The sequence below is a fragment of the Bubalus kerabau genome, chromosome 2 (genome assembly GCF_029407905.1).
Source record: "Bubalus kerabau isolate K-KA32 ecotype Philippines breed swamp buffalo chromosome 2, PCC_UOA_SB_1v2, whole genome shotgun sequence".
Taxonomy (NCBI): Eukaryota; Metazoa; Chordata; class Mammalia; order Artiodactyla; family Bovidae; genus Bubalus; species Bubalus kerabau.
In genome coordinates, this window is record NC_073625.1 from 164,901,180 (window position 1) to 164,928,868 (window position 27,689).

Here is a 27,689-nt window from a genome sequence, read left to right on the forward strand (position 1 = left end):
GAATTAAGTTTAATATATCTTCTCACACGCCATCAATTTACAACAGCTCATCGTGGAGGTTTAGACTGGCCCATCTCCCTAGAAGACAGAAAAAATTAATTAATTACATCATTTGTGTGTGTGTGTGTACTTTCCCCTCCCCATCACCCCTCGTAGTCTTAATTTGTTTGTGTGCTCAGTCGTGTCCGACTCTTTGTGACCCCATGGACTGTAGCCCACCAGGCTCCTCTCTCCATGGGATTTCCCAGGCAAGAATACTGGAGTGTGATACCATTTCCTTCTCCAGGGATCTTCCTGACTCAGGGATTGAACCTACTTCTTCTGTATTTCCTGCACTGGGTGGGGGATTCTTTACCACACCACCTGGGAAGCCCCCCTTAGTCTTGATTACTCCTGCCCTTATTGGTGACTTAGTGAATGTTTTCTATACTCTTCTGACTTTAGTTCAGATCTTTGTCACTTACCTATGTTTAGGCTAGAAGTGTGGAAGCTTCACTTTATTATTAAAATTCATTTTTAATGAGTGGAACTGAGGGCTCAAGTGATGTATCTGAAGCCATTGTTAATAAATAGAGAAGCCAGGAATTAATAAGTAGAGAACCCTAGGAGGTGGAACCCAGAAACTGTGTTCCTTTTCTTGAACTTAGGCTGCTACACAGATTTCCATCCTCTTAAGGAAATAACAGTACAGTGTACTGAGCCTTCTAGTTACTGACATGGATGCATTTTTTCTTTTTCCTGCTGTGCCACGTGGCATGTGAGATCTTAGTTTACCAACCAGGAATTGAACCCTGGACCCCTGCTGTGGCACAGAGTCTTAACCACTCGACCACCAAAGAAGTCCTGACTTGGATGCACATTGATCACCCCAGGTTAGACACTCACTCAGCACCTTAGGAAGTAGGTTTAACAATCAAATTTTATAGGCAAAGACACAGTTGAGGGCAACCAACTTGGCCAAGACCACACAGCTGGCATTCAATAGCTTGTATTTTGAAGCATGTTTCCACCTATTACCTCATGTAAGCACTGTGCCAGGCCAGGGGCCTCTCAATAAATACTTCTTGTCTAAAAGGATGGATGTCTATCTGCACCCTCTCTATGGAAGTTCGGCAGGAGGCGGCTGGGAGAACGAAGCTTCTAGAAGCTAGGCAGCTTGCTCAGCTCACTCAGTAAGTGAGTGATTAACTGGGAGCCCAACACTCCCCCATGTCCTCCTGTGGGAGGGACCCCAACCAGCTGTACAGAAGGGGAGCTGCCCACAAAACAGGAATTCTCAGCAGACCACTGTTTTGTTTTTCCCCCTCCAATGTAGCTCTTGTGTGTACTGAAATTTTAGTAGTAAGGTTTCATGATGTCTGTGAATTACTTTCCAATGGTACAGACAGAGAGCAAGCAAATGTTAACAGTCTGTGGATCTAGGCGAAAAGGCGCAGGTGTTCATTGTATTGTTTTTTAAAATTTTACATAGATTTGAAGTTATCCAAATAAAAAGATGGAGCAGGAAGGAGGGAAGGGAATTCTGGTGATGTACATCCATTCTCTGTGATTCTCCAGTGCCAGCTAGAGTGTTCAGCAGCTTTCTTTTCACTATCAGGTGATTTATTCATTAAAATTGCTAAAATATGGAGTCTGAGTAGATGACAGTCACTTAAGAGTCAACTGACTACAACTATGGGTGTGTTTTTTTGTTTTGTAATTTTTAATTTTAAGAATTTTTAATACAATTTTAAAGGTTACCTTCCATTTACAATTATTACAAAACATTGGCTATACTCCCTGTGTTGCAGCCTACCTTACACTGAAGAGCTTGTGCCTCCCATTCCCCACCCCTGTATTGCCCACTGCCAACCCCCAGTTTGTTCTCTGTATCTGTGAGTCTGCTTCTTTTTTGTTATGTTCAATAGTTGTGTTTTTTAGACTCCACATGTAAGTGATATCATATTTATCTTTCTCTGTCTGATTTATTTCACTTAGCTTGATGATCTGTGGGTATGTTTTTAACTTATAGATAATCATCAGATTTAGTAAACTGCTATCTTCCATTAGAAGAACAGTTGTATTTCCAATTATACTTGCAATGAAAATTTGCTACCTAACTAAAAAAATGTAACTTCTTCTGTGAAAGCAGAAAAACAAATATCAGTGTTTGAAATGAATTAGCTGATATAGCAAGCTTGCATTCTTGTTGGACGAATTACAAAATTCAAACGCACAATACTGTTAACCACTACCATAAAAATAATTTTGATGGATTTCTAACTGGTAGTTTTCTTTTCTCCCCAATTGTGTTTCAAGACCAAAAAATTTAAATACAACACCATAGAACTGAAAGTTTATAGAACAAAAATCCAATAGTCAGGGAAATTTATTTTTAATATATGCATTTTACTCTTGACTTTGGGGAGAAGTTTTTATTTATAGTTTTATATTTCAAAATATATGATTGTAAACATTTTTGAATAATATAAGCTAGAAGGAAGAAAAAAAGTCAAAGTCTTCTTACTTACAAATAATTATCATTAAACATTTTGGTTGGATTTCCTTTAGGTCTTTTTTCTACTCATTGTGTTTGAGTTTTCATTTATTTTATTTATTTTTAAAATTTTATTTTATATTGGAGTATAGTATAGTTGGGCTTCCCTGGTGGCTCAGTTGGTAAAGAATCTGCATGCAATGCCAAAGACCTGGGTTCGATCCCTGGGTTGGGAAGATCCCCTGGAGGAGGGCATGGCTACCCATTCCTGTATTCTTGCCTGGAGAATCCCATGGAGGAGGAGCCTGGTGGACTGCAGTCCATGGGGTCGCAAAGAGTTGGACAAGACTGAGCGACTCAGTACACACACAAATAGTTGATTTACAATGTTGTCTTAGTCTCAGGTGTATAGCAAGGTGATTCAGTTATACATATACACGTACTATTCTTTTTTAGATTCTTTTCCCATTTAGAATATTGATTTTTAAAATGTATATAATTGTGTCTTCTGTATATATTTTTTGTATATTGCTCTTTTTAAATAACATTATAAGCATTTTCAGTATTATTACAGTTTTGAAAAATATCCTTTTAAGGTACAGGAAATGAAAGCAGTAACAACGAAACTCTGGGAGGATATATAAGAATCACATAACTGAAGAAATTGGTGGGTGAAAGACAAGGCCAGGGCATAGATTTCCTAACTGAACACCTCCCTAGATTTCTGTGCACACACACACACAACTGTTGACTTATATACATATATTGCTTATAAGAATTATTTGAAGAAATTATTTAGATCATTTTTAATTTGGGTGTGATATTATATTAAGTAGATAGACCTTTATTTATACTTGTTTACATAATTCCCCAATAAGGGAACTCGGAAGTTCTAGCTAACCTATTTTTTTTTTTTTTTTTATTGCCACAACACATCGCATGCAGGATCGTGTGATACTTCCCTGACTGGGAATCAGACTTGTGCTTCCTGCGGTGGAATTTCAGAGTCTTGCCTGGAAAATCCCATGGACGGAGGAGCCTGGTAGGCTGCAGTCCATGCTAAGGGTCGGACACGACTGAGTGACTTCACTTTCACTTTTCACTTTCATGCATTGGAGAAGGAAATGGCAACCCACTCCATTGTTCTTGCCTGGAGAATCCCAGGGACGGCAGGGCCTGGAGGGCTGCCATCTATGGGGTTGCACAGAGTCGGACACGACTGAAGTGACTTAGCAGCAGCAGCAGCAGCAACCACTAGACTGCCAGGGAAGTCCCCAACACTTGAGTCCTATTTAATTTTTTCCTCATTCTTTAATCTGTGTTTAAAAATCACTTCATGTGTATGAAATAATTTCCTGATCTGGCTTATTCAGTAGTTGAAATAATCACCTTGGTTTACTGTCCATAGGTTTATTTTTCATAGTGTTGATAATTTACAGTCATATTTGGAGAGGAAATCCCTAATGATTTCCACTATTTCTTGCACGTAAGAATAATTTTTCTCCTCCATATCTTTTCCAAGGGGAAGAAAATATCCTTCATGTATTACTTGACAAATTTAACACACTGTGTAGATCAAGTTAGTGTAGATCGAGTTAGGAAAGAGAACATTTGGGAACAGACGTGATGTGTCTTCCTATAACAGATGTCCACTTCCTGAGAATCTTCATGTAGACATTATCATAAACTTCTATATGTGTGTGGAGTCCTTTGCCTTCAGAACTATGGTCAGGTGCTGGTAAGACTGAAACTGTGGTCAGCCTAAGCCTAGGTATGCTATTAATAGCTTCATAGACAGCAGAGTTTCCCTTGGCTGAGAGAGGAGCTGCCTGGACCTTCCAGCCTGGTTGGAGATCCAGCAGCCGCCACTCTTTCCACCCCCTTGTCCCATTTGCACTGGTGGCCTGTCTTGACCAAAGACCTCAGCTTACCCCACAGCAGCCACAACACTGGCAGTCTCCACACAGGGTCCCTAGGAGGCCGTTGATCACCTGGATGGCACAGATAATTATCTGAACTGCTCCTATGATCAGCAGGATGGAGAAGAGAGTCAGATTCCAGGGAACCACGTCACTAGGCTTTTGGCACCTGCTCCATAAGTTAGAGTCCCCGAGGTAATCTCTGTCAAGGACATGGGAGAGAAAAGAGACACTGGTTAAAAAGTATGCAATCCCCTAGGCTAGAAAGTCACCACAGTGATTTTTCTTTTGCAGCACTATCTATCCAAGACCTAAGATTCCTAAGAAAAAGAATCCCATAATAACAACACGTTTAAATGCAATACCTAACAATTTTATTGAGTATCTACTATGTGCTGGAGAAGGCTGAGCGCCGAAGAATTGATGCTTTTGAACTGTGGTGTTGGAGAAGACTCTTGAGAGTCCCTTGGACTGCAAGGAGATCCAACCAGTCCATTCTGAAGATCAGCCCTGGGATTTCTTTGGAAGGAATGATGCTAAAGCTGAAACTCCAGTACTTTGGCCACCTCATGCGAAGAGTTGACTCATGGGAAAAGACTCTGATGCTGGGAGGGATTGAGGGCAGGAGGAGAAGGGGACGACAGAGGATGAGATGGCTGGATGGCATCACTGACTCGATGGATGTGAGTCTGAGTGAACTCCGGGAGTTGGTGAGGGACAGGGAGGCCTGGCGTGCTGCGATTCATGGAGTCGCAAAGAGTCGGACATGACTGAGCGACTGATCTGATCTGACTATGTGCTGGACCCTCTTCTGAATGTTTCACACATATCCACTCATTTATTTCTCATGGAGACTTCATGGTTCTTTTCTCCAGCTTCACAAATGGGAACACTGAGGCACAGAGGGGTTAAGTGACTTACCCAGCTCACACAGTTACTGAGTGACAGAGTGATTTTTGTGAGCTGACCAGGCAGATGGGCAAATCGAATATGTATTAAGGGGCCATGAAAATTAAGACACGCCAGGAGAACAATCTTACAAATGTCCACGGCCTTTATCCTACTATTGTCCGCAGGGACCCTTTGAACTTCTGACAAATGACCTGTCACCTCTAGTGGCCCTCTGAAGCCATGGAAAGTACAGTCGTGTCATATAGTTAAAGGGAAGGGCTTGATTCTTTTGAGGCCTACTTCCAGTCAAACTGTGAACTGACTCAGCTGTATTTTTGTGACAATATATGGATTCTACCTGCAAAAAGGTTTAATTAACTAGAAGAAAGAAATAATCTGCTGCCTTATTACATATTTTATAAAAACTTTGAAATAGGAGAAATTATAATATATTTATAAAATGATATATAGTATATTATATATAGTATATATAATATATATACAAATTAAAACATATTATATTATACATTTAATATTATATATTAAAATATAATATTATATATATATTATTAAGAGTCCACTGCAATATCAAAGGCATTGTGCCTTGAAGGAGAAATGTGAAGTATGTTTAAAAGACAAAAATGAGGGTAAAGGGATAAAATTTCTGCAGTATTATAATTCCTTCTCACATTCTTAGAGCCCCAAATTGGTTTTTCCCTTTTGCTTTAGGATCCACTCTCTCTTCACGGTCTCTGTAGAAAACTATCTGGCTACTAAAGGAACACCCATCTCATCGTTTTTAGATCTTTTTGACCATCTGTCTCTGACGGTTTCTCCAGCGTATCAGTACACACTAATTTGAGATATATTTTGTGTTAAGATTTTGAAAAATCTTTGAAATGATGGAAGACGTTTCCTTTATCCAGAAGGGATAAAGGGAAGAATGAGCCATTCTTGATTTAAAGATAAAGCACTGCATATTGCATTGATTCACCTTCCCACAAGAATACAGTCCTGGCTGCTCACTGGCTCACTCTCTCTGTAAAGTGGGAATAACAATATCTATCAAATCATAGGGTTAAATAAGGATTAAAGTAAGGATTAAATGAGTTAACAGTAGTAAAGCACTTAGAACCGTGCCTAGTAGATAGTAAGTGCTCAATAAACCCTAATATTGTTAATTACTTTGCTTAAAGCTGAGTAGCATGGCCTAAAGGCAAAAGACTGGTATTTTGAATTCAGACGGACCTGAGTTTGAATTCAAGTATTCCTCTTCCTGGCTGTGTATTCCTCACACAAGTCACCTAACACCCCCTGACCCCTGCCCTTACCATTAGTTTCTTCATCTATAAAATGGGCTGAGAACAACTGCACAACTCTGAACATTCAGTAATATACCTTATGTATTGCTAGGTAAGACTTGAGTATGTTATTTTTAAAACACCCATTTTTCTTTTCTGCCTTTTCCCATGCAGTCTCTCTTATCTTTACCATTTTTCAACTTGATGATTATAAGAGGTAATAAAAGGCAATATATTCCAGTCACATTTTTATAAAGAAAAGATCCTAAAATGAAGTTAATTGTCAATCCTGAGTTCCTGCCCTCGTGGAAAGGGTTTGTCCAGTGGTGGGATGACAGTGCCCTCTGGTGGTAAGATTGGTGAAACACTCAACGGGGAAGCTAGGAAGCAAGGACTGAGTTTGGCTGGAGAGATCCTTTCAGCTTCACTCCAGCAGCTGTATCACCCCTTACAAACCCTCACGGATAGTTGTTCCACAGGCCCTTTTCCTTTACCCCCAAACTCTCAGGTTCTGAGAGTCTCAGATCCCTGAAATGATTGCTGCTTCCAGCCCTCCAACCTCAGGTGAAAGGGCTCCCTAATTTTTCGTGGATCTGGAGGCTAATCATACTCCCACATTCTGTGAATCGAAGAGATCTGAGACAGTTTAAACTCCCTGAATCCTATCATTTGTGAAGGAAGCCCCAACTGAGCAGTAATTCCATCAACCTCAGAGTCAACACCATGGATTTCGTACAACTCACTTCTTACCAGCAGCAAAGGCTGCTGAGGGAAGGAGCAGGGGAGCCCAGGTGCTTTGCCTGGATAATAGGTGCCACTTCCTCTCTCCTAGACCCCTTGACTCTCCTCGTGACCTCAGCTGGCTGTGGCACCCCTTCTGTGCTTCTCAACTCTCTGGGTTTCCTCTGTACGGAGAGCCTGGGACCTCGAGCTGTCCTCTATTTGTCTGTCTTCTCTTTGTGACTATACACCCACAGGGGTAGAGACCATGTCCCATATCTCTGTCTCTCATCTCTGTCCCCGGTTCTACCACAGGGAGTGTTCAATAAATGAGCAGCTTTCCTGGTGTATGTTATACCAGGCACTGGGCCAGCTGTGTTCCACCATTCCTCCCAATCCTACAAGGAGGTACTACTTTCCTTGAACAATGCCTGGCATACAGTTGCCCCCAGGAAATAGTCACTGAGTGAATGAACATATACACAGATTGAGAAGTTGAGTGGGGAGGGGCAACATAGGGGGAGGACATTAAGGGGTACAAACAATTAGGCATAAAATCAGCTACAGGCTATATTGGACAACACGGGGAATTATAATAACTATAAATGAGTATAACCTTTAAAATTACAAATCTCTACATTGTACACCAGTAACTTATACAATGTTGTACATCAACTATACTTTGGTTATGGAAAATGTACTACTAAAAAAAAAGACATTAAATATTTACAAAGTGTTAAATAAAAAAGAAGCTGAGGCTAGGGAATGTAAATGCCTGACTTTGATCTTCCAAAGCCATTGCTCTTAATCATTACACACATGCCCTGTATTTGAGTAATGTCACTCCTTTAGAATAATTAAAATATGATTTATTCATGAAATTTGATCTATATATCTTTAATAGTATGTATAGTATCTCTAGCAGTATGTCAATCAAGGCTTCCCTGTACCATAATAAGGGCTTCCCTGGTGGCTCAGTGGTAAAGAATCTGCCTGCCAATGCAGGAGACATAGGTTCAATATCTGGGTTGGGAAGATCCATGGGAGCAGGAAATGGCAACACACTCCAGTATTCTTGCCTGGAGAATCCCATGGACAGAGGAGCCTGGCGGGCTACAGTCCATGGAGTGACAAAAACTCAGACATAACTTAGTGACTGAACAACAACATAACATCATAAAGAGATTATTCTCTTTGAACCCTCATGAGGCTGGTTGAAAAGACAGAAATTAATCACAAAATTATTATAAAAACATAACATTTTAGAAAGTTCTAATGCATCATAATACATTCCATTCATGGTAATGAATTTTTTATATTCATAAAAATGAATAGTAAGGTTGAACTTTTAGCAAGTGCTACATTATGTACATCATGTTATTTCATTCTTGCCTGAACCTGTGAGGTAGATCTTACTGTCACCCCATTTCACAGAGAAAGAGCTAAGAGGTGTGATTGCCAAGATCATACCACAAGGATGGGACTGGACCCAAAGTCTGGTCAGGTCAAGGGCAAAGCATCATCTTAACATCTTTGGGGCTATCCTGCTTCATGAAAGCTGGAAACACTTTGTTGCAATCCCATCTCACCCCATCTATGTGACTTTCTGCTCTGGGGAGTGTGTTCACAGCAGTTCCTTGCTAAGAAGTAATCACGAAGAGCAGCTGCAGATGGTCGTAACTGGACGTCCAGGCAGAACGCTGAATGGTTTCAGCTCTGTGCCTGGTGAGAGAGCACTCTCCTCACCCCTGAACTCCATCCTCAGGGAACAGGGAGGGCTGCAGCCTGAGCTGGCAGTGCTGTGCTTGGCGGTGTCCCCTGTCCCGCCCCCACTGCTGACTGTCCTTGGCCTGGCCTCCTGCATTCCCTCCCGCAGCTGTTTGCATGCCCTGTGCCAGCTGCTTCCCTTTCAGCAGCTCAGGGTCAAGGTAGATTGGCCAATTGTCTCAGAAAGGAAGACCTTGGATGGGAGGAGGTCCTACTTCAAAGGAAGCCAGGAGGGCGTATCTTAAAATGTCCCAGGTTTCTTTTTCCTTCTAGGATGCTTCTTCAGTATGGTTCCCATGACCGAAAAAGTTAACTGCCTTTGTTCCTTTAATATGATCAACAACAGGCACTTCTAAGGAAAACAGAACTAAATTCTATACTCTTGAAGAGCCTTGAATTTTGTGCCCCAAGCTGGAAACCTCAAAGTCCAGCTTGATAACCTTCTCTCTTTCTTCTCATTCCTAATCCTGATGATTCCATCTCAGACAGTCTCTGAAATCTCTCCCCTTTTAAGCCCCAGTTCCACTGCCTTAGAGATGCTCAGAATCTTATCTGGATTGTTCCTCCAACCTCCTGATGTGCTCTCTCTGTCAGTTATGGAGCCCTTTTTTTCATCCTCCACATCACTACATCATGATCCTCCTAAAACTCCCAAGTGGCCATGGCTTATCCTGCTTGAAGTCCTCTGCTGTCCTCCAATGTCTTGAAGGTCTACCTGTGTCTCCATCACCCACTCCTGTGGCGTCCCTCTGCTCCCCCCTCAACATTCACCCTGAGCTTCTGGCCACTCAGTGATCTGACATTCTATGAGCACATGGAACCTTTGCAGAGCAGCCTCAGGACTTCTCTTCTCTCTGCTTGAAACCTGTTTCCCCTCCCCTCCAAAAGACACGCTTCTGCACATCTTCCAAGATCATCCCCTGTCACCTCCTCCAAGAAGTTTCCCTTGCGCAACTTCATTTCGCCCTTTTGGCAGGTCCGTTCCCTCTTAACACCCTAACTTACCATGTGCTCACTGGGGCAGGGGACCAGGTCTGTCCTCCTCTGCTCCATATTTGAGACAGATTTCAGCAAAAAGTGAGGTCCCATCAGGTGCTTTTGTTTTTAAATTCTTCTACTAATTACTAGCTGTGGAGCCCCAGGCAAGTTAACATTTTAACTATATTTTTTCTACTCTAGGGATAAAAAAGTCTTCTGAGATTTATTAGGAAGATAAAGTGAAATAATGCATGCAAAAACACTTGGACTTTAATTATCAGAAGGAGGAGGAGGTGGAGGAGGAAGGAGAGGAGAAGGGAAGGTTCTGCTGCTGCCATTGGGTGATGAGGGAAGCTGTCCTGAGTCCTTTCCTCTGGTCTCATACACGTGATTATTCCTTCCCACTCAATAAGTAGCTGTGTATGTGTGTTACACGTGCAGCTACCATAACTCCTCTGATGCCTCCACACTGGGATCCAATGGATGAATCCATGGGATAGAAAAAATGATTGGAGACAGAGGCCCCTGGGCTTTTCAAAATGGACTCTACAAAAATCAGACAGTGTAATCAGTACAGTGTTGAAAAAGCATTGTGACCTGAAGTCAGAAAACTTGGACTGGAGCCTCCATCATTAAGAATAGTATTCCCTTGGGCAAGTCATTTGTCGTCTTTGGACCTCTGCTAAATCACCTCTGAAGGAGAGCTTTTTGTGAGGCTGAAATGAAACATTGTGGGTGGAAGCACTTTCTTTCCTTTTTTTAATGTTTTATTGTTTTACTATTTTTTTTTTATGGTAGTATAGTTGCTTTATACAGTGTGTCAGTTTCTGCAGTACAGCAGAGTGAATCAGCTGTACATATACATATATCCCCTCTTTTTTTAATGGGATTTCCTTCCCATTTAGGTCACCACAGAGTGTTGAGTAGTTTCCTGTGCTACACAGTAGGTTCTCATTAGTTACCTGTTTTTTACATAGTAGTGTGTATATGTCAATCGCGATCTCCCGATTCACCCCACTACCCCCTCCCACTTTGACTGAAAATACTAGGCAACACAAGGTTCGAGGGTTGTTATAAGAAACTTGAAATGAGCCTCTGCAGCTGGAAGGAAGGTTTGGAGCTGGTTGCAGGAGATAAGGCCATAAAGGAGGAAAGACGCGGGATGTAGGGGAGAATGGATGCTGAGGAAAGCCTGCCGGGTGGCAGAGGGTGTGGTGAGACGCATGCTGGACCCATCCTCCTGAAAGCCCTTCTGTAGCAATCGTGGCATATTTCACACCAAGGGTGGACCTGCATTTTATGTGGGGTTAAATCCTACAGTCAGGGCCTGATGGGAAAGAGCACGAATAATCAAAATCATTCTATCTTATAAATCAGCTGCAGAGTGTATAGTATGTATGATTTTATAATAAATCCGAATGCAGCCATTTTTAATCATATTATAGTTTGAAGCTACTACGCAAATGTGTGAGTACACAAACCTTTCTCCCTTTTGATAACTATCAAAACCTTTTGGCAAAAAGGGAATGAGTGGGAGAATTCTGAAGTGTTCCTGCTTTTCTGCACAGTTTATTCTGTTTTTATTATTTTGCCATTCCCTTCTCCAGGGGTTCTTCCTGACCCAGGGATTGAACCTAGGTCTCCTCATTGCAGGCAAATTCTTTACCATCTGAGCTACCAAAGAATCCAGAATGGAAAAGAATATGAAAAAGAATGTGTGTGTGTGTATATATATATATATGTTAAACTGAATCACTTTGCTATACAGCAAAAATTGGGGCATCCCAGGTGGCGCTAGTGGTCAAGAACCCAACTATCAATGCAGGAGACGTTAGAGGCGTGGAATAGATCCCTGGGTCAGGAAGATCCCCCTGGAGAAGGGAATGACAACCCACTCCAGTATCCTTGCCTGGAGAATCCCATGGACAGAGGAACCTGGTGGGCTACAGTCCACGGGGTCACAAAGAGTTGGACACAACTGAAGTGACTTAGCATGCACAGCAGAAATTAACACAATGTTGTAAATCAACTATACTCCAATTAAAAAAAAAAGAGAGAAAAACAGGAAAGTGGTTTCCTGTCCTTCTCCCAAGCTGCTATTTCCTGTGGAGACCCATAGACCAGCTGTCTCTGTCCTGAGCTGGAACATCAGTGCCAGCCCACCCCAAGCTGGGTATGAGGGTGTCAGAACAATATGAAACCACTGTACTGCCTTGGGGTGTAACTTGGCATCTCTTGTATTTCTTTCTCTCTCCTTTGTTTTGGACATAGATGTATTCTAATTGTTTTTCGATCCATCAAGGGGAGTACTGTTCAAATTATAGGATAAACGCTGTCCATAGAAATACTAGGAGAAGGATCCTTGAAAGGAGGTGTAATGTGTAGCTTTGTAGGTATGCCCCTGGGTCGGAAGGAGGGCTCCATCCATGGAAGGACCTCAGGAGATGGCTCAGCCTCATGCCTTCTGAATGCTACACTCAAGCAAGTCAAGCCCACAGCGGTCCTCTGTAAGAGGACAGGACTTGCCACAGCAACATAAACACTCATGGCAATTGCTACATGCACTATAAGGATAAGCAGCTCTGCCTCTGCCTCAAGCCCTTAGAGGGCTTGTAACTACAGAGAAGGGTGGGGATATTTTATGTGAAATCCTTGTGGACAAACTGAGACCTCAGGTCATAAGAACCAGCCGCCTCCATCTCCTCTGCCTGGAGCCTGCTCCAGAGATTCTGTAACCTCTCATATACATCCATAACTAGGGATTTGACTTAATGAATTGATGTCCTATAGGTTTTTTTTTTTTAGGCATGGGCCCATCCTCTGTGTGCAGGAAAACCCAACAACTCTAGTTTCTGACTCCCTAATATGTCAGTCCCTGTGCCAGACAGAGAGGTTGTAGTGATGAATGAGACAGAGGCCATCTCAGCCCTCTTGGAAGTTAGAGTCTAGTGTAACCCTATCTAATGGGAATGCCCCACCTCTGCAGTGTTCAATATGGTCAATAATAGCCATCTGCAGTTACTGAGTGCTTAAAATATGGTTAGTGTGATTGAGGAATTTTAAGCTTTATTTCATTTATTGGAACTTAAGTTTAAGTAGACACATACAGCAACTGTCTACTGCCTTGAGCGGTGCAGTCTAGGTAGGGGCAGAAGAATGTGTAATATAAAAAGACTAAGACCCAAAGTTAGAAGACAGGAGTTTGTACCTGGTCTCTGCCCCCTACTGAGAGACGTGAAACACATCACACTTATTCAGCCTGCCTTTCGGGGGGAAGTCACACTTCTTGAGGTTGTTGTGCAGATTAAATTATAAATTCATTTGTTTAAAAAATTCTTTACAAAGTACCTGAAAATATGAAGTGTTACTTTAATGAATGCTATTAACATTAACTCTCATGATGAACCTACAATGTTTTCAGTAAATTTGCACCTTAAAAGATTGTTTAAGTATTTATCATGCAGACTATCAGTGAAGGTCTTTACGCCCTGTTTATGAATACCAGTGAAGGCCTTTGAGCTCTGTTTGAGTAATCATTCTCATTTTCTATTATAAGATTTTCAAACAAAGCTCTCTGTTTATTAATGGTATAAGTTGCCTAGTGTTGATGCTAATAAATGTTTGAGTGCAAGTGGTGATATGCCAACCTCCTCCCTCAGGACAGCTTAGTGAGTAAGTGCTAAGTTGCTTCAGTTGTGTCTGACTCTTTGTGACCCTATGGACTGTAAGGCACCAGGCTCCTCTGTCTGTGGGATTCTCCAGGTAAGAATACTGGAATGGGTTGCCATGCCCTCCTCCAGGGGATCTTCCCGACCCAGGGATGGAACAGATGAGGTGCCTTCTTTTTTTACTTCTCCTGGTGTCTATCACAAGATCACTGAGAGGTGAGATCTTGTGGAACTTCACTGCACAACTGCAGCTCTGCCTCAAAGGAGCAAATTCCTGAAGCTTGTAAGTGAAGATGGAGGACCTTATACCGTGTCCTCCTTGGGCATGTACCCCCTGGTGCCCACTGTGGTGACACGTTGGTATTGCAGGGTGTACCTTACCCGTCCTGGAAGGGGTAGCCCCATGTGCTGTTTTGGCTTATGAAACATTTTGGACCTTTGTTGATTGAGACGGCTGAAACAATAAAGGAGTATCCAGCACCCAGGACTCCAATCACTGCAAATATTGTGGAGGTGAACATCTGAAAGAGAAGGAGAGAGACCACGTGGGGTTCTTAAGGTGTTCAGAGATTAAACACAACACTCCTGACTGTCCAATCATTGATGTGATGAATATGAGGAAGTTCTGGGGTAGAAGCCAGTCTTTACTGGAAATGGGGCCTGTGGAGTCTCCTAGAATGAATTTTGATGTCTCATGTTCCCTTATCTACCCCCATCCCCATATATTTTTCTCCTATTCATTGAGGACTCATGTGCTAGTTATGGTTTTATACCTTTGAGGCAGAGTTTTTAACTTTGTTAAAAATAGACTGTCCTTCACAGGGTTAATATGGAAGCCCAGTCTATTACAGAATCAAAGACTCTTAAAATGGGAAGTGATCTTAAGTTTTCTGGTCCAGTCATCTTGCTGAGTCTAAGTCATAATGGGACCTCATATGGCAGGCAGGTTTTGCTTATGAGAAAGGGTAGAAATCTAGGATATTTCCTCATCAATCCTAATTACATCCCTTGAGTTCAAAAAGGGATTAAGTCCAACTTCTCTTCCATCAGGTAGCAATCTTTAAAATATCTGAAGGTATTTTATATTTTACACAAAAATATTTTCTGTTTGACATCTCTCCACCCCTTCTACCTGCTACAAGTTTTCTCTCCTTTGGGTTATACCAGCCCAACAATTTCAGCTCTTTTAAATATTTTTATATAACAGATTAATTAGTGAAAAATGGATTGTACTAGTGCCTTTTTTTCAAATTATAAAATCAAGATAGACTATAGAATATAAAATACAGAAACAATCTTGGAGCCCATCTAAGCTAACCCCCTCTCAGAGATGAAAAAATTTAGGCATAGAGATGCAATCTCCATTCTAAATAGTAATTAGAGAGTAGCTTGGAAACATTAACAATTTTGAAATTAGAGATGAAAAATTATCACCTCCATTGCATTGGGCCATGAAGGTGTAGTGCAAAGCACCAGAGTTTAAAAGTCAGCAGATCAAGCTCAAATCTCAGCACGCTACTTTTCCCTGTGTGATGAATCTGCATAATGAATGTAGCCTCAGGGTCTTAGCTTCTCATCTATAAAATGTGCATGATAAAGCCTACCTAAATTAGACATGGTAACATAAGTTAAATGTCAGATACTTTTTCCTTTTTCCTGTTCCTTGTTTTAGTATCAGTCTTTTCACAGTGCATGTTTGAGGGTTTGAGGGTGGGGTTAGAGGGTAGAGAGGATCTAATTGTGCCTAAGCAACTGGAATCTATGTAATCTATTTAGCTTGGATTCATATTCATATCATATATCATATTATGTATTAATATACTTTGAATGCAACTTTCCAAGACTGAACTCTGGTTCCATGGGCCATATCTGACTTCTCGTGCCTGTAGAACTGACCATTTTCTCCTTCATATAAAAACTCAACAGGACCCTATGGGACTCCTGGGCATGGAAGCCTTTCCATGTCCCCTGTTTCTTATTTGTAGGGAACATACTGCAGTCTCCATGACCTTCTCAGAATCCCAAAAGGCAGATTCAAACAGTTGCTAATAAGGGAAGAAAGAAGATGCAGAGACAAGGGAGGAATGGCCAAGAAACAATAGTGCAGCCTTGGGGCAGGGTCCTGGCTCTGTTTCAAGGGAAACACATGGCAATATCTTTGGGCTCTTTACAGAATTAAGACCCTCAACAAATGGAAGATGTTAGCATTCTGCATTTCAGAGAAAATCACAGTTTGATAACTTCAAGAAACTCATCAGGAGACCACCTGAGACCAGATTAAAGAAGTGCAGGCCCTGCACACACCCTGATGCTTATCAGCAGCACTGCTCTTGAACCATTGCTATAAAACCTCACCAAATCCTCCTGGGTTGGAACACACAGTTTTTCAGAGCACAAGCCTGCTGTGTCCCCTTTGGCCTAGCAAAGCAATAAAGCTTATTTTTTTCCTAGTTTATGTTTGGGTATATATGGTAATTTGCAAGCTTCCCAGGTGGCACTAGTGGTAAAGAACCTGCCCACCAATGCAAGAGACATAAGAGACGTGGTTTCAGTCTCTAGGTCAGGAAGAGCCCCTCAAGTAGAGCACGGAAACCCATTCCAGTATTCTTGCCTGGAGAATCCCATGGAGAGTGAGGCCTGGTGGGCTACCGTCCATAAGTGGGCTATGGTGGGCTACCGTCCAAAGAGTCAGACACAACTGAGGCGACTTAGTACGCACACATACATGGTAATTTGCAGAGTTTTCTGATCTCATAGGAGACTATAACCTTTTTCTCATGAGTCCTTGCAACAACACACTTTGGGAGATGCTGCTCCAATTTAGTGCCAGTCCACAGAGGCCAAGAGTTTGGCATCAGTATCTCCTAGCCCCAGGACCCTGAAATGTATCTACTCTCATCACAGCGCAACATCTACAAATACATAGTCTCTCATCTTAAAATTGCTTGAAGTCTTCAAAAGCCAAAATTTCCATTTATTTAAAGGGTTGAATATTCTTATATTTTCATGAAAAGATCTCAAAAACCTTCTAGTGCAATCATCTAATTTTCTGACTAGTAAAAATGCCTTCATTCTATTAGAATCTTAGATGCATTATCTCATTTAATCTTTTCAACAAACCTGTGAGGTGGGTGTGATTATCTAGGTTTTCCAGACAGGAAACTGAGACTAGTAGAAATTAAGCTAATAGTTCTGAGTCAAACAAAAAGTGAAGTGGTGGGACTGGGATTTGTCCACGGTCATTTGGTTCCAAAGGCCATGCTCTTGTCACTTTCTCAAGTCACACATCTAGAAGGTGGCCAAGCTAGACTAAGACTGGAGGCTCAGGGGGAGGGGCAACATAGAGGTGGAGGATAAGAGGTACAAACTATTAGGTATAAAATATGTTATGAGGATATATTGCACAACAGGGGACATAGAACCAATATTCTATGATAATTATAAATGGAGTATAACCTTTAACAATTGTGAATCACTGTATTATACTCCTGTAACTTATTTAATATTGTACAGTGACTATACTTCAAAAAAAAAAAGAACTGGAGTCTCCCTCCCAGTCCAGTGTCTTGTACCTGCTACTTCTTCAAATCACACACACAAACACACACACACACACACACGCACGCGCGGCACACTGCCACTAGCGTCAGATGCCCTTAGCAACAGATCAGATTTGTCATTTGCAAATTTCTCTTTGAGTGACATTGATTCCCTCACAGAAATAAAACAACAGATAAGGAAAAAATATCTTTTTCCTCTTTTTCCTGGTCTTGAGTCAGGAATCATGAAACTATTAACTGTTGAGAATGAAAGAGCATCTAAAATTGCTATAATAGAAAAGGAAGATGGCTTTTCCAGGAAGGCAGTTTGGAAGTCTAAGGGGACCAGGGGTCTAGCCTTCTCGGCGGCACCCAGGCCCCCACTTGCCCGGCCTCAGCTTTCGGTGGTATACAGAAGAAAGGGGTGGGTAGTTCTAGAAGGTCCCTTCAATTAAAACAACTCAGGATTTCATCATCCAGTGGCTGGAAGGGAGAGGAGAAACCTATCTTGTGCTATTCCTGCTGTGTGGGAGGAGGAGAGGATTTTAGATATCATTCCTGGAACATTTCAACAGGCCAATGTTTACAGACACAAAATGTGAGTCCACTTGCAAACAGTCCTCATTTTAGGCAAGTCTGAGTACATGCAAAACCAGGTTAATATAAAACATCAATGAGATATTTCCGCTTTACCAAAGAGTCCCCCTGGTAAGCACCTCTGACCAACAGTGTCCAAATGGAAACTAATGCAAGCCGTATTCATAATTTAAAATTTTCTTATAACCACCACTTAAAAGGTTTGAAAAAGGTGAGATTAATTTTAATAATATGCTTTCTTTAACTCGCATACTCAACATATTATCAATTCAATAGATAATCAATAAAAAAACTACTGAGATATTTTATATTTTGTACCAGTTCTTTGGGATCTGGTGTGTGTTTTCTACCTATGGTACATCTCAGTTTAGACTGGCTACCTTCTATATGTTCAATAGCCACATGTGGATAGTGGCTCCTGCATTGGACAGTACAGTCTAGAAAATTTGGAAGATTGATTTTGGGTAGTAAAAGTTAAAAACAATAGATGAATATGGTCTGTACTGATTTCATGATTATGATTACTCTCAGGAGGCAGGAGTGTATAACAGAGGATGGCTACACAGTCATTCTCAATTGAAGCAATACGGTTTTATTTCTTTACAAAACTATCTGAAGAAAAAATCCATCAGGTTACAATTTAATAATGCTACAGGTGGTATGTTCTGTTTTTGTATTCACATTTGACATATCTCACCTCGAAATTTGAAAAGTTTCTCCAATTAATTTTTCATTACTTTTCCAGGATGGAGAAGCCAGCTACATTTTATGTCACTTTGTTTTAACTCGTGTTTAGAAGTCTTGAAAAACTGCTTAATTTACTATTCTATTATGTCTTAAAATCAGAAAGAGTACCTTTCATTTACCATGGGTTACATGATACAAAATTTTTCAAGTTAAAAGAGAAATTATGAAAGTGAAGTTGAATATGTTAGGGAGCAGGCACTCTAAACTGATGCTTTTTAAAAGTAAACAGGCAAAAGGCCTGGAATATTTCTGGAAGGAGACACAATAATTGGGAACACTGCTAACCTCTGAGGAAAGGCGTTGCCAAACTTTATAGAGTCAGGAATGTGTGACTTCCTTTGTAGTTTTTGTACTATGGACATGTTTTTCCTATTCTAAATTAATAAATAGTAAAGGGGGGACTCTATTGTGTAGTGGCCAAGGGCACAGGGTACAGGCAGACAGATTTGGGTTTTGTTTTTTGGCTGTCCGACAAGATATGTGGGATCTTAGTTCCCAAACCAGGGATCAATCTCGTGCCCACTGCATTGGAGGCGTACAGTCTTAACCACTGGACCACCAGGGAAGTCCCAGATTAGGTTTGATTCCTGTTTCTTCCCCCATGACATTGGGAAGTTTATCTTTCTAAGATCTCCATTTCTTCTTCTGTAAAATAAGGTTCAAGAATAACTACCGGTCTCCCTGAACATGGGCTTCCCTGATAGATCAGTTGGTTGGTAAAGAATCCACCTGCAATGTAGGAGACCCTGGTTTGGTTCCTGGGTCAGGTGGATCCACTGGAGAAGGGATAGGCTACCCACTCCAATATTCTTGGGCTTCCCTTGTGGCTCAGCTGGTAAAGAATCCACCTGCAATACAGGAGACCTGGGTTTGATCCTTGAGTTGGGACAATCCCCTGGAGGAGGGCATGACAACCACTCCAGTATTTTGGCCTGGAGAATTCCATGGACTGTATAGTCCATGGGGTCACAAAGAGACAGACATGACTTTCACTTTCTTTCCCAGAACATAACATGTAAGATTGCCTAATCAATAGTAAATCGGGAATCAAAGGTACACATGTATAGAAAATCAGATAAACCCCTGGTGGGGTAGGCTATTAGATAATGCCTAGCACTTCACTGGGGCTTTTCTGGTAGCTCAGCTGGTAAAGAATCTGTCTGCAATGCAGGAGACCTGGCTTTGATCCCTGGGTTGGGAAGATCCCCTGGAAGAAGGAATGGCAACCCACTCGAGTATTCCTGCCTGGAGAGTTCCATGGACAGAGGAGTATGGTGGGCTACGGTCCATGGGGTCACAAAGAGTCTGACACAACTGAGCGACTAAGCACAGCACAGTACTTCACTGGGAGGATACCCAGAGATCTCTCTTGCCTATTTCCAATATTTGAAGAATTTTCCATGACATTAACAATCACTTGATAAATGTCTTTATTATAAAAATTTTAATAGTCATAGCCTCACATATGTTAACCTTCCACAAATACAAACAGCCTAGCTCTGGGGAGAAAAAGAAAACAGGCTGTCTTCTGGTTGCTCAACACACACCTTCGGTTTGCATTTCAAAAGAAGCATGCGTTAATGTATATGCTGTAAATGCTTCCCTTGAAGTGGAAGAGAATGCTCTCGAATCACCAGGTATCAGTTTAAGACCTCCCTCTTTATCAGACTCTGGAGGCAGATGAGGTGTGGTCCAACCCCAGCTGTGCCCTCCCCTGTGGGTGTTCTGTCAGCCGAAGCACCAGGAGGAGGTGTGGGGGTGGGGCGGGGGGCACTGAGAAGGGAGGAAAAGTGGATGGTTTAGGAGACGGGATATTTCAAGGCTTGGGCAGTGACAACATGTTGGGGAAACATCTCTGGTGGGCATGAAGTCTCCTTTCAGAAAGGCGATACATAGAGATTACTTGAAGATTTTTTCACAAATGCCCTCCTGTATTTTCTGACTCAGTCTTGGGAATACAGACTGGGTGTGGGGGGGTGGGGGGGGGGGGGGAGTTTGCCGTGGTCAGAAACTTAACTTGCAAGAGCCTCAGTTTCCTTACTTATAAAATGAGAAACGGAATGTCTACCTCAAAGAGCTATTGTTAGAATTGAGCCTGATAGAGTACGGAAATGACCTGAAATCCTCCCTTCATTTACTTCATCCAACAAGCATTTATGAAGGCTCTATGAGTCCCCAGTACCCCAGGCACTTGGTACTACCCTCCTCTGCCCTGAAGCTAATGCTTACAGCCTTTTCCCCCAGCCCTTGCCATGGTTTTATGAAAGGTAGCAACTGGCATTGGCCATTTTACAGCAGAGGATTTTGAAACATAGAACATTTAGAGAAGAAATAGGGTTTCATACTTCATTTCTTCTTTTATGATAATTATTTCACAAGAAGGGGCTTTCTTAAATCCCCTTCAAACTAGCGGTCCTTATAAGGAATGCGGAGGCTGCTGTCAGCAGTTCTCTTGGCCTCAGAAAGTACTGACGTCAGAAGTGCTCAACCAGGAGGCGTCCCTAGGGGGCGCTGGCGAGCCGAGTCGGACGCGGGGAGAAGTGCTGACTTCCAGCGAATAGATTGATTTATGACCTGATCAAGATCTTCCTTCAGAACTGGTCGGTGCACTCTCTGGCCCTGCCTATGGGTGGGGTGGGCGTTTATCTGCATGATATACTTTCAGGATGCTGAAATTCCTGTCTGCCCCAAAATATCTCCTTTATCAGGCCAATTATTAGAGACACTCCTCGAGTTAAGGTCAAGGTTTTCTAAATGCTCTTATTACAGTACATACTTAACAGGAAAGAATTGATAAAATGAATTAGCTGTCTCATTGGACCCTGTGTGTACATGCTCAGTCGCACCTGACTCTTTGCGGCCCCATGGACTGTAGCCTCCCAAGCTCCTCTGTCCATGGGGTTTCCCAGGCAAGAGTACTGGAATGGGTTGTCATATCCCCCTCCAGTAGATCTTCCACACCTAGGGATCGAACCTGAGTCTCCGGCATTGTAGGTGGATTCTTTATTGCTGAGCCACTAGGGAAGCTCATTGGACCCTGAGAGGTCAATTTTTTTTTTTTTTTTAATGGATTAGAGGACAGATCCGCTGCTAGGACACCTCTAGTTTGGGAGCAGGAGGGTGAGACCTAGCCACACACCCAGACCAGGGTTTTCAAAGCCCAGTTTGAAAGTCTCCCTCCTCTTGCAGCTTTTGTCCCAGGGCTCCTTTTTCTCAGCTCTTATTTACCCTGCTGCTGCTGCTGCTACTAAGTCGCTTCAGTCGTGTCTGACTCTGTGCGACCCCATAAACGGCAGCCCACCAGGGTACCCCGTCCCTGGGATTCTCCAGGCAAGAACACTGGAGTGGGTTGCCATTTCCTCCTCCAATGCATGAAAGTGAAAAGTGAAAGTGAATTTGCTCAATCGTGTCGGACTCTTCGCGACCCCATGGACTGCAGCCTACCAGGCTTCTCCGCCCATGGGATTTTCCAGGCACGAGTACTGGAGCGGGTTGCCATTGCCTTCTCCGCTTATTTACCCTAATTTATTTTAAAAAGTGCAGATCTCAGGGACAGGGTTTCAGTCTTGCTCTGCTTCAGAGAATGTTTAGCCTTCATTTTTTAGTTTCACTCTGAAACCATCAACTAGGCAACCTCAAAAAAAATTTTTTTTTCCAGCTTATTTATTGTCTTGCTTTATCTCTACAGCAATCACATCCTGCTTCCACTATTGATTCCTACGTCCTGGTTTTACTGCCCAAGGGAAAGAGAAGAGAATGATGCAGCTAATTTCTGAAGAATATTCCAGAAAGACTGAACAAAGAAGAGAGAGACAGACCAGGAAACAAATGATAGAGACAGCTATGAAGACGGCCACGTGATTTGGCTCAGCAGCTCTTGGCCCAGTTTGTTCCTGCCTCACAGGCCTTTCTACCCAATAGGATTTCTTACATGATGCACTCAGAAGCCCAGTGTTCCTTATACACCTGGAAGGGAATATTGTGAGCCTTTGGAAAAATAATTCAAATCTTTAGCATTATAGAACCGATCAAATTATGCTGCAGGGTTTTTTTCTTTTTGTATGACAAAATGTTTGTAAATGCATGCATGCAGGCTAAGTCTGACTCTTCCTGACCCTATGTTCTATAGCCCTCCAGGCTCCTCTGTCTATGGGGAATCTCCAGGCAAGAATACTGGAGTGGATTGCCATGCCGTCCTCCATGTTTGTAAATACCTTTCTTTAAAAACTGACTATGGCTTCAGAGCCTTGGAACATTAAGGAAACATCTGAAGCAAGGACATGAACCCCGTGGCCTTTTGGGGTGGGCAAAGAGCTCAGTAATGCCCAGGTGGTGGTGGTTTAGTTGCTTAGTCATTTCTGCCTCTTGCAACTCCATGGATTATAACCCACCAGGCTCCTCAGTCCATGAGATTTTCCAGGCAAGAATACTGTAGTGGCTAGCCATTTCCTTCTCCAGAGGATCTTCCCAAGCCAGGGGTTGAACCCATGTCTCCTGCATTGCAGAATGATTGCTGGGTTTTTTTTTTTTGCCAAAATATAGGTGCAGGAGTACCAGGTTATTTTTTGTTGTTGTTGTTTGTTTTTTAAAAGAAGTAAGATATCTAGATTTCTTTTGTGTATATGCAAAATCTATTTTTAAACTGTGGCAGATGATTAACAAACAAATGAACCCAAAACAAGAAATCTTTCTGCTGGTCACTTAGTGGTCACCCCTGGTGCAGGGCGGCTGTGGCTGGTGCTTTGGTTTCCAAGTGGCCGAGCTGGTCCTTTGAAGGGCACTTGCCTTTGTGAACAGTTAGCTAGTGGCTGGAAGGAGTCGTACTCAACTTACATCAAAAACGGATCCCCACTGAGAGGTGAGGGACCCCAGTCAGATGATTTGCATTGAGCAGACCAGTGTTTCAGATTGTATATATTCAACTGTGCTTAATAATTTTTCTGCTTTCCTCTCGGATTTCACACAAATCTAATTTAAAAACATGCTTTGCACAGTACTTTGAATATTGTTTCCCTTCTCACTGTGATTATGTGTGAAACAAACAACAACAACAAAAATGAAACAAAAACCCTGGTTTTGTACTGGCTGATGTTCAGCCTTCTACTCAGCACCAGGGAATGAACTGTTAGATTTCTATGTAATTCATCCAATTTCCTTAATTGCTCATTTTTTTTTTCAAATTCTCATCTCTGATTTATTCCCCCCAAATCCACAAGGTGTAATGGGATTAGATTTCAGAGAGAAAATGAGTTACATATTTACTTCTTTCCTTTATTATTAAATATATGAAAATATAATTATATATAACACACACTGGAGCTTCCCTAGTGGCTTAGTGGTAAAGAATTCGCCCACAAAGCAAGAGATGGGAATTTGATCCCTGGGTTGGGAAGATCCCCTGGAAAAGGAAATGGTAACCCACTCCAGTATTGCCTGGAAAATCCCATGGACAGAGGAGCCTTGTGGCTATAGTCTTTGGGTTCGCAAAGGAGTTGGACACAACTTAGTAACTAAGCAGCAACAACAATACACAAAATTTTAAAATCACATGTATCAAATTACATAATTGTTTGTAATTTGCATCAAATTACATAACTGTATAAAATGCATTGTGGTTGATTTTTGCATCTCTTTGTCAATAATAATTTTAAATGTTGCTATAATAATCAATGCTTGATTGTGTTTGAAAAGTGATAGCATTCTCTTTGAATGATCCTTGATCTCAAGTGGAAAAGCATCATGGTATTCAAAGTGCACCAGCCTCAGCTCTTCACATGTATTCAATAGGGCATGGCAACCCACTCCAGTATTCTTGCCTGGAGAATCCCCATGGACAGAGGAATCCGGCAGGCTACAGTCCTTGGGGTTGCAAAGAGTTGGACATGACTGAGCAACTAAGCATAGCACAGCACAGATATTTTTTAGTTGACTAGATGAGGAGATAAGGATAAGAAAAAAAATGTTAGAAATGATTAGGTTTAGGGACAAGTTGCAACACCTTTCCCTTTAAGTGATTAAGGTAGGAATGTATAATTTATCATTGGGGTTCTTTTAGATGGACAACTGACTCTTTGGAGATTAGATAGGTGCTGGTTTACCCATCATCCAGCCAGTAATTCTGTCTTGGCCTTCTTCATTTTTGCCACATCAGTGTATCTGAACTCAATATTTTTCTTTAAATCAGCTCTCTATTTTATTCATTTATATCACCTCTATGAATGAAAAGCTAGAATTATCAACACACATAAACACAATATTATTGAATTTCTAGTTAATGTTTCTCACATTCCTAGAGCTGGAGACTTGTTAGGGAGATTACAGAGAATTAGAAATAGCAAAGACTTTTTTCCATCAAAGTAAGAGTTTTCTTGATAGACTTAAGAGGATTGAAGGAGAATTAAAAGAAAATAACTTTCTATAATTATTGAAAGATAGAGCAAATCTGTGTGCCAGCAGAGCTTGTCTGTCCTTGGGAAATTCTGAGTTAGTCCAACTTCCTCATCTTAACAGATGGGCAGAGGGAGGCAAAGAGCACCCCAGTTGAGGAAATGGGACTCAGCCCCACTCCCAGCCTTCCCACTCCAGCTTAGAATGGTGAAGCCTATTTTCTGTAGCTTGCTCACTAAAGATGGATGGCTACAGGAAACAAAAAAGGAAACAGAATGCTGGGGGCAAAACTGAGGTAAAGGTAAGGAAGTGCTGAGCCTCTGAGGCAGTGATCCTGGCAGGGGTGCAGATGGGGCTACCAGGAGAAGAAGTCACCATCTGTTATCCTTGTCCCAGCCCCACCTTTACAGACGAGGCAACCCAGAGCCAGAGAAGGAACTGACTTGCCCAAGGTCTCAGGGCTTCTCAGCAGCAGAGGCAGTCACAGCCTCCATCTCTGCCTTCCAAGCCTTCAGTCTTTTCTTTATTAAGCTATACTTTTAGTTAGCAATAAAAAATTTTATTTTTTTAATTTTTTCTTTTGGCCGAGCTGTGCTGCATTCAGGATCCTAGTTTCCTGACCAGGGATCTAACCCACGCCACCTGCACTGAAAGCGCAACACCTTAACCACTGGACCACCAGGGAAGTCCTCAAGCCTTCATTCTTTCTATGGCATCACTGCAGTTTTCCAGCTCTGATATCCCTGACTGTTTGTAAGGTTTTGAATGATACTCATATTCTATAAGTAGAAGGGCTATGGTTTTAAAAATCTATGATTACTGTTACTTTGCACCAGCAAGAATTCCATCATTATCCCTGTACCAGCTGCCCCCAGAGAGTTGCCTGGGGCTGGTAACTCCTCCCCTCAATGCCCAGCACAGACCCTCTGGAGCGGGTCTGGTGGCTGAGTCCCCCCTCGCATCCCCCCGCAGGCACTCACCGCAAAGCGCTTCCCGCAGCCCTCATTGCCACAGCACCCGCAGCAGTCGTTGTTCTTCAGGCCCAGGAACACCAGGGCAGGGAAGATCATCTACAAGCAAAAGAAACACCTTGTGATTTGGCACGTGAAGGGGGGCCCCATGCCTGCCTGCCTGTGTGGGGAGCCTCATCTCCAAACTGGGACTTGGGGGCCAACAGCTAATGGAGTCTGGCTGGTGGGTAGACGAGTGTTATGGAATATTTAGGTTCTATTTGGCCTAACTGCACACCCAATGAGGCAATATATCAAGATCTGACACTCTGAGTTTCCATTTACATGGTGGGTTAGGAGAAGGGCAAACAACTTGTCCTCAATTGTCATGAAACATGAGTTTTTCTCTCTCTAAACCAGAAGTTCCTAGTCTATGTTGGAAATAAGGGATAAAGAAATCATTACCAAAGAATTGGAAGAGGAATTCACTGACACCTGTTTCTCTTGGTAGTTTTCAGTCAATTTACTAGAAAAAGTATATTCACTCCCCAACCCCCCACAACCCCACACCCTATCATTGTCTTGTTAAAATAAATTATGTAGCACTCAGTTTGGTTCAGGGAAGTCTACTGCCCCATGGGAGCTGCCAGCCTAAGTCTGGGGATTCCTTGGTCCCTATGAGGAAGGGAAAAAATTGAGGCACTTAACGTTTCATCATGCAGTTCTTGGGCTTTTGTTAGCAACTAAATGTCTTCTTGTTCAGTAAGTACCCAATTTTAAAAAGATAGGATGAAAATCGTTGGGGGTAGTAAGGTTTCCTTACTCACCAAGACTCCGCTTCCTAATATTCCTCCAAAATACCAGACTTCGTCGGAAAGGTGGTCATTGTTGTCTATCACTTTTCCTCCAGGGAAAAATAGCAGGATGTTAGCGAGGAGGCCAAACACAGACAGGGGGATGAGGGTGCCCCCCAGGCACTTGGCACAGCTCCCAGTGCACATGCCGGAGATGTAGGATGTAGGTGTGCGATCAAGCCCCCCTAGCTGCCTTCCTCGCAGGTTCTCTTCAAAGTTATCGGCTGCAGAGTCGTAATAATTGTCCTCAAATCAATTCTTATTTTGGAGCCGAGAAACAAAATCAGCCTGTGAGCTGTGTCCTGGGAGTTGCTTCAGCTTCTCAAATGTAACAGAACCTCAATGGTGATGGTCATTTATATTCTCCCTGACCTGAAGCTCTTTTTTTTTCCCCCGCACCCTCATAAATAAGATTACGTTCATTGCAATCATTTTGCCATGGAGACCAATAACCTCTGTTAATAATCCACCAGCACAGACAAGACACTCAATCTTGTTGCAATCGAACTTAGGGCTGGAACAAACAGCATCTGGGCCTATTGCACCTTTAATCTGACAATGGCCTGCCCAAATCAAGAAATATTTCCCCCAGGCTCTTTATAAATCACAGTAAAATTGAGTTACATCCTAGCTAAAATCATGTCTCCTAAGTACTTAATGGTCTACAGTGCGTGTCTTTGCCTTTTCCGCTGAAAGCCTGGAATGCAAAAGAGTTATTTGAAAGAGCTTCTGTTTTCCTCAATAGGAAAATAGCAATCTGACGGTCTAGTTGGGTATTTTTGAGCTCGGGCCCACAGGAATTTTTTAAAGGACAAAATCAGGATGATTATTTATTTTGTTGTCTTCTTGCTCTATTTCTATATTTGCTATTCCATTAAGTTCTATTTTCTTCCCT

The 27,689-nt window shown here is 42.1% G+C and overlaps 1 protein-coding gene across 1 annotated transcript; it reads right to left on the reverse strand.

Annotated features, from left to right (window-relative positions):
* TM4SF4 (transmembrane 4 L six family member 4) lies at positions 1 to 27,097 on the reverse strand. Its single transcript, XM_055570357.1, has 5 exons — positions 26,768 to 27,097; positions 25,971 to 26,060; positions 14,102 to 14,241; positions 4,408 to 4,597; positions 1 to 78 (listed from the first exon to the last, which is right to left on the reverse strand). The coding sequence occupies exons 1-5, from the start codon at positions 26,939 to 26,941 to the stop codon at positions 61 to 63; spliced, it is 612 nt and encodes a 203-aa protein (XP_055426332.1). The 5' UTR covers positions 26,942 to 27,097; the 3' UTR covers positions 1 to 60.
* Positions 27,098 to 27,689: the final 592 nt, after the last annotated feature.